Genomic DNA, 10,516 nt, shown 5'->3' with positions numbered 1-10,516 from the left:
ATGGAAGCTATGCAGCAATATTTTGAGCAGGGACAGCGGTTGCGGTAACACGCTGTCCCTGCGATGTCACAGAAGGTATTGTTTCCAAAAACAATCCCTATTGTTTGTTCCTCTGCGTATGCTCAGTCATGCACTCGGGAATAGTCTCCGTCCCTGCTTGTGGTGTACGTCGACGGGGTAAGTATAGGGTTAGGACTATACTATACAAGGCTGATGGACCGGTGACGTCACATCCACATGACCCGGCCTTAAAGGGGGAGGGGCGGGGATGCTAACGGGGGATCAAAAGTGTCCCCTCGCCACACTTCGGGTACGGTGGCTCACTACGCTCGCCACGAATATTTATTCCCCCTCTATGCCCTAGTGGATGGTAACGCAGGAGCGGTCCAGCCTCCTGCGGCGGTCACATGGTGGCTACGTCACAGAGGTCCTTTAGCCATATAGGAAATAGCAGCAACCGTAAGTATAGCTCAAGCCTCCCGAAATTAATTGACATGTGTATACAGGCTTTATACCAGCCTGTATACATGTATATTTAACATTTATACATAAATGTTAAATATAATCGCTCATAAATATACATGTATACAGGAGCTAGTATGAAGTCTGTATACAGGTCAATCAATTTTGGCAGGTTTAAAAGGCTCTAGGCGGACTTACCTGCCGCCGATCACCAGGAAGCAGGGACGGAGACTGGACGGGCTTACAAGATGCTGCAGGGACTTATGGGAAAACTTCCCTCTGTCCCTGCAGTTTTCGGGATATTTAAGTATTTTCTTCATATAACACCATTCTGAAATGGCGTTAAAGTAAATATTTATCTAGTGATTTAACACTTTTTGCTTTGCTGAACAGCAAAAAGTATTAAAGCACTGTAGAGATCAATGGATGATCCCTACAGTGCAGTATTCAGTGAGATTGGAATCATTGGAGAAGATAACTGCGTTATCTTTTCCATTAACCCATTGCTGAATAGGAGATTTACATAAAAAATACAGAGATCATAGTTTCCGTATTTTTTATGTAAGAAAATCAATGATGAATAGACCCCTGTGTAACGTATTTTGCAAATGCGAAAGATATCTTTTCGCATTTATGCATAGAATGGGTTCAAGGGACTTACAAAAGTGCTGCACTCTGGGAGAAAGCAGAAAGATAATGGTATCTTGCCTGTTTTTCACGGGGTTTCGAACCGCCGGGCATGGGTCCAGCGGTAAATCATACCGATTCCAGCAAACATAATGCTGTCCATAGCATTATGCAAAGCTTCTCTCATCTTTATAAATATCTTTCCTACAAAGCCCTCATTGATACCTATGGGTACTGCAGGAATCTGATAGGAGAAAAGGTGCAGAAATATGTATATTTCCTCACTTTTCTCTACATGAAATATGGATATTTTATGCTTTCTCCAGCTAAAATGATGGAGAAAAGCTTCTTTTCATCACTAGAGCTGTAGAAACTTCATAGTCACCAAAGATCTGATTGTGTACATATTATGGACACCAGAGATTCAAAGTGTGCATTTCAAAGCCACTAGGGACTTAAGTATCTTCATTGTAGGGACGCAAAAGATTTATGGTGCATACTGTAAAGCATGTCATAGCCACTAAGGACTTAAGTAAATGCATTGTAGAGACCCCATAGATATGTAGTTTGCATTTTAAATCCACAAAATATTTGGTGGTCTGCATTGTATGGCTATCACAGATTGGTGTCTATGGGTGGTATTCAATTAATTTGGGACCCACTATAAAGTTTCACATGCCGCACTTTTCGCCTACATCGCGTATTTTAGCAGTGGAAACTTATCATGTGCGTCCCTGCTATTCGCCGTATTCAATTCCAAAAGACGCGACACACGAAGTCAGAACAGGCGGAAAGTGGTGTCAGAATCGGGGAAATCAGGCTGAACCCCCAAAAAGATACAGAAACATTGGGGATCAATGTAGTAGTGCCCGATTAGCCCTAATACAACTGTTTGGGGTAATTAAGTTGGTACAATTGCCTCTAATTAGCATCTTTGCACAAGTGGTGAAGAATGGCATAAAGCAGTATTTTTTGGTGAAAATAAATAGTCCTACCAAATTTGGGATACCTGAAAATAGGTGCTAGCATCTTTAAATGTCTCTAAAGTGAATTTTTAATAAAAGTAAAATTCCTCACTCATAAAAGCACCCGCAATCGCAAAAACACTTGACCCCTTCTTACTGCACTCCCAAAACCTTATTTCGCTAGTTTGCGAAGTTGTCCCCCCACTTTGCATTTTTTTCTCCCCCAAATTCTTAAGTCTTTTTCTGGATTTTTTTTGATGCAGTTGTCCTTTGGGGAGCTGTCCCAAGGGTTCTGCGTGGTTTCCCCACCTTTGCACCCCAAAGTAAAAATGTTGCCCTTTTCTCAAACTACTCAGAGGCAAATCTTTTTTGCGTATTACATTGCATTGACTTTCGTGTACGCGAAAAGCGGATGGAATGAAGAGATAAGTTTCCGACAGGCGAAAAGTCGCAATCGGCGATACTTTTTCGCGGATCTCGGCTTTTCACACCTCTGGGACTCCCAGGTCCTGTTATAAAATCGTTATTAGCACCTAATTAACTCAATTCTAACGCTCTTAAAGTGATCAGTGACCTCCATTAGGATGTACAAAGAGAGAATCGTAGGTTTTACGGGCCATTTCAGAAGAAAACCTGAAGCAAAAAAGAGAAAACATGAACATGAGTACAAGTTTGGGCGCAGTGTGCCTAAGAGGCCACCCTGGACAAACCTAAATATTTCCGCAAAATACCTACAACCTTTGTAATTTTCATTTAAAAAATGAGCAAAATACCCAAAATTGTGAGAAAATAAAAAGACATACGTACCTTCAAAAGTCGGACGAGTTCGGGCGCAATGAGCCTGAGAGGCCAGGAAGATCACTACTGCACTCCACGCAGGCGGCAGGAAAACTGACTAGGGGGGTTTCAAACAGTACCTAGAGATAGGAAAGTACTAGGAGGGGCAGGCCCCTGCGCCCCCTTGCGGCGGAGAGGTGAGCGAGAACAGATTTGTGGCGCCTGTCAGGCCAGCTACACCCGACGCAGGGCTAATTGTCTGTGTAATTACAACAAAATTTTAGATTAGTTTGTCCATCCATTTGTATTTGACCATACCCACAACACACTATGCTGAAAGTCTATCCATAACTTTAATTGTCTCAGATTAATGCCTTTGTAATGTTGATCATTTAGCCATAATATCCACATGCTAGATATTTTTTTTATTTCGCATTTGCCACATATGTATATTTCACTTCTTCATGTATGACTCATGTCAACCATGTCTTTTAGAGTGCAATACATTCAAAAGAAATGTAATAGGAATACAATTCAGGAGGTTCAGATGTCTGGAAATGCATCCAGACCAGGGTGAGGCACTAATATTATAGCAGGGAAAATTAAGCAATGAAACAGAAACCAGTTACTTGACAGTTATAATAAATGAATAAATCACACGGTTCTAGTTCTTATAACTGTCCCTGTATCTCAATATTTTGCAATTGCTCGTGATTTTATAAAATAAAATTATGAAAATATGGAATACTCTTTTCAACCTGCCACAACCAACATGGTAGAAAACCTGAACGAAATATCGCGTGCACACCACCATCAAGGACCCCGAAAACGCGGCCTTCCGTCTCCCTGGAGACAGTGCTGCCCGTGACTGCCTGCATGCAAATAAATGACTTTGTCCAGGATTACTGTTATTAGAATGGACATGTAGAGGCCATAAGGAACGTGTTTAATGCACACACTTCCGCGATGCATGTTTTAGTGAATGTATCGTTTGTACTTTTAGCAAATGACCATGCTGTAGACAGGAGTCGCCGTGGAAGACCTGCCCGCCCAACAAACGTTGTGAATTCGCAGTAAGGAGCACGATGGCGGCTGCTGAGTACGGCCAAGAGGAAAGAGAAACCCAGGCTCTGGGGGAGGAGGAGGAAGAGGGAGAAGGAGAGGGAATGGAGTCGGAGGAAGAAGAGCGGGGAGAGGGCACGTCTGAGGGAACAGGACCGTCCTCCTCCGATGAAGAAGATGAGAAAGAGAATGAAGCAGAAATCCAGCGGCTGGAGGAGCAGGTAATGATGAGAGGGCACCTGCCATCTACCTATCGCATCCCACACACCCACCTGTCACCTCAGGGTATATATAATATAGCCTATAGTCATGGCACCTCTGCTGCCGTGCATGACAATGATTGTAATCCCTTTCCTTCCCTTCCCTTCCCTTATAGAGAATGTCTACACGTGTAATTCCCTATATATTCTTAATAATAATAAAAAAAAAGAGAATGTAGATGGTGTCACTTGTCTCATGTACGTTATGCACATCTCCCATTATGTTTTCCTGAGCAATTGGGTAGTAGTCTCATTATGGTAAGCCTAAGTATATGTATTAGGCGGGATGCAGTTAAGATGCCGGCAGTCGTAATTCCAGGTGCCGTAATACTGACCCGCTGGCAGAATACCGGTGCTGGAATCCCAACATCACTTGAGATGCCGACGCCGGCATCCCGAATATAAGTATGGCGGGTTATATTTAGTCTATGGGGGGGAGGGGTTAGGTTTAGGCACCAGGAGGGGTAGGTTAGAAGGTGAAGGGGGAAGGGTTAGGATACTTACCTAACCCCTGTTGGGATTCTGAGCATCCTGACTGCCGGTCTACCATATGTATTCTGTATTAGGCCAGTGACCAATCAGTTGACCTACAAATGCCTTTTGGTGATGCTCCGGTGAATAAAGCTTGGAAGCCAACTGTCACGCTTGGCGCTGGGGAAGTGGAAACTCTGGGTCCGGGTTGCGGGAGGAAACGAAGGCGAGGGGCCTGGATATATGTTCCGCTCATCCACAGCTCTCGAGTGTTGACGAGACCTGGGCAATGCTGCGGAGTCTAACCCACAGGATGGTGTTCGCCAGCGACCCCTCCAATCGGGATTTGGGCTTAGCTGCACCCTGTGAGCAGGTCGCGGTCCTTTGACCAGGTACCCGAGCTCAGTGGGAATTGGAGACACAAATAACCGTGGCCCTAATAAGAGATGCCTAAGATTTAAGGCACTGTGGAGTGATCCACAAACAACGTAAAGAAGTCTGGCAATACTGTAGCACAAAGTTCACTAGTGACATGTTTAGCACACAGGCAGCTATGGTAGTTCACTAGAGGCTCGTTTAGCACACAGGCAGATGGTAATACACTGTTGCACAAGGTTCACTAGAGACACGTTTAGCACACAGGCAGATGGTAATACACTGTTGCAAGAAGTTCACTAGAGACACGTTTAGCACACAGGCAGATGGTAATTCACTGTTGCACAAGGTTCACTAGAGACACGTTTAGCACACAGGCAGATGGTAATACACTGTTGCAAGAAGTTCACTAGAGACACGTTTAGCACAGAGGCAGATGGTAATTCACTGTTGCACAAGGTTCACTAGATTCACGTTTAGCACACAGGCAGATGGTAATACACTGTTGCAAGAAGTTCACTAGAGACACGTTTAGCACACAGGCAGATGGTAATTCACTGTTGCACAAGGTTCACTAGAGAGACGTTTAGCACACAGGCAGATGGTAACTCACTGTTGCACAGGGATCACAGTAACGTCTTGGCACACAGGCAGAGATGGAACACACTGTAGAGGAAATAGAACGCCAGGAACCTGGACCGGAACTCGACTAGGAGACAACCGTTGTTCAGGCAGTTTGCAGAAAGGTGGATGCAGGCTATATACCCCACAGAACCCTTTGATAGGTGCACAGCGATCAGCTGACGCTCACCTATCCCAGGCCGGAAGTACAGTCACATGGGCCGACTGACATGGCTGCGCCCATGCCGGGAACCCTGATTCCAGACACCGGACCACCCGCAGTCTCCTACGCACGGGGAGAATGCTCAGCGTCCTCTCAGCCGCCGCGCCAGCTGGCCGACCGCCCGGGAGATCAAAGGAAGCCGGCGAGGAGGTAAGGCTGCGCTGATCCCCGGCAGAGCCCTGACACCAACTTTGCCCCACTAGAGCGAGCCTGAACCTCTAACGCAGCTTGCACCGTCTTCTCTATATATGTAGTAATCCACCATGTCATAATTACTCTGGATGCTTGCTAACCCAACATGGAACCTATTTGAAGAACCCAGAGCAGATTGGAAATTTTTATTTGTGAAGGTAAAACCAAAGACTTATGTCACTTACAGAATGTGCCTGACTCTTAGATGCAAGTCCAACAGCAGACAACCCCAAGATTATCAGCAGACGCTGCACTATGCACCGTTCTGTCGGGGTCAGTGAATCGGAGAAATCCTTCATTCACCAATACTGTCCAAAAAATGATTAGGATCGTTGAGCCTGGGATTGTTAACATGCTGTTTTTCCCCGATCCGTCGACAAATCACAGATCATCGATGACCACGGATCAGCGTTTTTGATTGGCGGATCGCCGTCGAGGAATCATGTCGCTGATGTAATGACTGTAACTGTGCACCTTGGTAAAACCATGCTGCCTCTGGATTTGCCTGTATACCTGGAGACTGTTACATACTTTAATTTAATACACCAGAGATGAACTAGTTCCAGACTTTTACTGAAATAACCACTTTAACATTATATAGTCACAGTCAGTGGAGCTTATTGAAAAAGTTTTACTCAGGATGTTCAGCTTTTATTATATGTGCTTGTTATTATTACTGTGAATTGCTCAGTTTAAATATTTAGCTACTTGTCTGTAACAGTGTTGCAATTTGTACTTGGTTTACTGGCTTATGTATAAAAAGGAATGTTTTACACCTGATTTTTACATCGTGACGAATGTTTTAATATTGGACAACTAGGTGCTCTATTATCTACTTTTACTTGTGTACTAAGTTTTGCTTAGCTGTAAGGGGATTGGTAATTTTCCCTTGAGAGCAGTCGGTCCAATATTTTTATTTTTAAGGTGGCGCACTATATATATATATATATATATATATATATATATATATCTATCCATATTTTTTACTCATCTATCCCTACTTGTTACAACTATGACAAGTCTATTTACCATCTGCTGACACCATTACTGAATGGTCTACCACATCGTTTAGTAGGCAGTAGACTTATTATTTTTTCCCAATGTAATAGTCTTGGCTGACAAAATTATCTTTTCTGCTTTTGCTGTTAAACTAAGTTCCTCAACGTATGGATAAATTTGTTGAATTTTACCGAACAATTCAAGGGATTGAGTAATCTGAGGTGGTGTCACTATATGCAGCACTTATGTTAAACAAGGCTCCTTTTGTTACTCAGTTTCAGATAATTAGGAACTTGGGAAGTTGATGTACAGGGATGCGGTTAAATTACCGCCGCCCGGAATGCCGGCGGTCGGAATCCCTATGTCGGAAGGTGGACCAGGGACTAAAGATAGGCGTCGAAATGCTAACGCCTATCTTTAACCCCACGCCGAAATCCCGACGCCCGCCATCCCGAACGAGGTACGCCGGGGATAGTTAGGTTGTAGCCGTGGGGGGGGGGGGGGGAGATAGGATAGGTTTAGACTCCCCCGGTGGGGGACTTGGGGCTAGGCACCCCCTCGGGGAGGGTGAGGTTTAGGCTAGTGGAAGTTGAGGAGTTATGATTAGGCACCCCCCGGGGGGAGGTTAGGGTTTAGGCACCCCTGGGGGGGATTTAGGATTAGGCAACACAGGTGGTAGGTTATGCTTTGGCAACACTAAGGGAGGGTTGGGGGGGGGGGAGGGTTAGACTACTCAACAGCCGCTGTTGGGATGTCCTCCCTTCAGGCTTCCGGTGTTGGTTTCCAGTGGGGAGGGGGTTGGGTGGCGTGGACATGATGGGCTTGTAGAATTTTTGACCCTGTTTTTCTTTTCCTGGCCCTTTATCAGGACAAGGGTATCGTTTGCCAGGTTCTTGATTTTTTGTTTAAAGTGGTTACTCCCTACTATCATAACGAAGTTTTAGTATTATATTAATTTTTCCCTTTCTTATCCTTGTCAGGTGACACTGCACAAACTGGACCTAGTTTCAGCAATTCTTTTTTAAGTTGTCCATCAAGGCTTCTTTCCATTCAGCTAATGCTTTTGTTTGTCATCCCAGAAACAGTGTAAAGCTGGCCACACATCTAAAGATTATCTGTCCAACCAGCCAACTAGTTGATTGGTTGGAATGAAAATCTGGTAACGTATGGGAGTAACTGATGATCAGCAATTTGCTCCTAAATGCCAAAAAACAGATGAAAATGGTCGTTCAGACAAGTTTGTTAAATGTTTGATCTAAATAATTTGTTCAAACAGTATTTGTCCATTTTCCGGCGTTTGGTAGCAAATTGCTGATTGTCATTTGCGTTCATACCTCACCAGATTTTCATTCCAACCAATCAACTAGTTGGCTGGTTGGACAGATAATCTTTAGATGTGTGGCCAGTTTAAGTCTAAGATGGTGGCATTTAAAGCTATGATTGCTTATTGGATTCATGCTGTTTTTGGCAAAACGTGCATCATAACATATAGGGCACCAATGTTCTGTGTCATGGTGCACTCAATCATGTATGTCAGCACGTCATTTTTCAAGGTGGCCACTGTTCCTTTAACGTGTTCAGCAAAATGAAAAGGGTAATGCGACAGCCTCCGTGCACTTCAGCTTTGACCACAAGGTCTGAGAGAGCAATAGTTTAAGGCTACTTGTATGCCAACCAGGTCTTTCTTTCTTATCCTTACCTTTCTTTCATAACTTCACTTGGACTGTTTTAGAAGGTCCCACTGGTGCCCCAAAATGAAAACGGCAAGAAATGTTTTCTGTTATTACTCACCGTCCAATTGTTTACTCGTAGGCACAACCCTTTGTTTACTCTCTGTACAGTGACGGTTGATGATATCTTAAGTTATGGAGCGTACACACGGTCAGATTTGTCAGATGAACGATTAAACGATTTGACCGATTTTACCAAAGTTTTGAACGATTGAACGATTTTTGACTGCATTAAAATGAATGGAATCGTCCAAGTCTGACTGCAAACCCATCAGATGTCAGATATCGTTATCTGACAAACGGGAACGCGCATCGTTGATCGTCCATCGTTCAGGCATGTCAGATATGAACGATTTTCCTTCAGATATGAACAACAGAACGATTTTTAAATCGTTATCGTTCATATCTGAAGGAAAAATCTGATCGTGTGTATGCACCATTAGACTGAAACGTAGCTTGTTACAAGAGGGAATATGGCTTGTGGAATAGATTCTATTTTTTCTTTTTAGTGTTGATCCTTGTAGTGGCAAGGCTTATACCTTATGGTTCTAATGTGTCCTCCTATTGCTTGAAGTATTATTTAAATGTATGTAACTGGTTTATGTTTTAGTGCAGTTTACAATTTCCATTATTGATAAGAAAATGCTTCTGCTACATATATTTGCTTTGGATAACATGTAGACATATAGATACATATCACATGAAAATATGAACTTATTGGGCTCCAATGAAACTCTATATGTATTACTTACTTTACTAGTCAGTTTTTGGCCTATTGTATGATCATACTCCATTATTATTTTTTTTAAATGCACTATGTTTCTTCTTTACCAGCTGTCTATAAATGCATTTGACTACAACTGCCACGTAGACCTCATCAAACTGTTAAGGCACGAGGGGGAGTTAGAGAGGCTGAGACGTGCCCGTCAGAAGATGAGTGAACTATTTCCTCTAACTGAAGGTATGTAGATGCAATATTAATAACTTATCTTTACATTGTTGTACAATTATTCAGTTACATCACCTCTATATACATCATGTATATGGTGTCATTAATTTTAACAGTGTAAACCATGAATTCCATACATACACACAAATAAGTAGTCCAAAAAAGTGCAGTCTGAAAACGTGGGGTACACAAACCTTCTCTCCTTCCTCTTAGAAGACAACATACAAAAATAAATGTAATGATAGTTCAATCACCAAATGGAGTTACTCTTTTGCTGAACTTACCTAAAATAGGTGAGCTATATGCACAGAAAGATATATTTGCCTTCCTCTGAATACGATGCATCTGTATTTGGGTAGAAGTAATAGCTGACATGTACATTCCCTCTTGAGACCTGAGAACAGGTATGACTGTTGATCAAAAGGTTTATTGCACTCTAAATCCGCGTATCCACTTGTCAATTGAACGATAATGACATCGTTATCGTTCAATCGCTCATTAATCATGCTTGAATCTGGCATGAAAATGTCAAAAACGACCAGCGCTGCCCGCTGCCGCTGGATGTTTTCGACATCAATCATCGCCTGAATATGTCGGTCAAACTGCTGATAACGACAGATTGGGCATGTTCGGGGCAAGGGAGGGTGCCTGCACTGATCGACATATCGTTCAGTCTAGGCACTACACTGGATGAGGAACAATTGTACAATTACAATGTTGTAATCGTACTGTCGTTAACCCATCAGCAAGTGAATACGCGGCTTTAGGAAGGACTGCGGTCTGAAACGTGATGATGGGGAACA

The 10,516-nt window shown here is 43.2% G+C and overlaps 1 protein-coding gene across 3 annotated transcripts in view; it reads left to right on the top strand.

The window, feature by feature from the left end:
• Positions 1–3,654: 3,654 nt before the first annotated feature.
• SART3 (spliceosome associated factor 3, U4/U6 recycling protein) overlaps positions 3,655–10,516 on the top strand; it is a 75,729-nt gene continuing 68,867 nt past the window's right edge. Inside the window, exons 1-2 of one of the 3 annotated variants that reach the window (XR_015872558.1) lie at positions 3,655–4,114; positions 9,599–9,725. Coding sequence is in view for 2 of the 3 variants with exons in the window: in XM_088457229.1 (XP_088313355.1) it covers positions 3,917–4,114; positions 9,599–9,725 (325 nt within the window). In the remaining variant the exon portion in view is untranslated. The remainder of the gene's footprint in view (positions 4,115–9,598; positions 9,726–10,516) is intronic. The other 2 variants (XM_088457229.1, XM_088457227.1) reach the window with 2 other exon arrangements.

This window comes from Taudactylus pleione, unplaced genomic scaffold (assembly GCF_031769625.1).
Source record: "Taudactylus pleione unplaced genomic scaffold, aTauple2 ptg000749l, whole genome shotgun sequence".
Classification (NCBI taxonomy): domain Eukaryota; kingdom Metazoa; phylum Chordata; class Amphibia; order Anura; family Myobatrachidae; genus Taudactylus; species Taudactylus pleione.
This window is presented reverse-complemented; position numbering and strand designations above follow the sequence as displayed.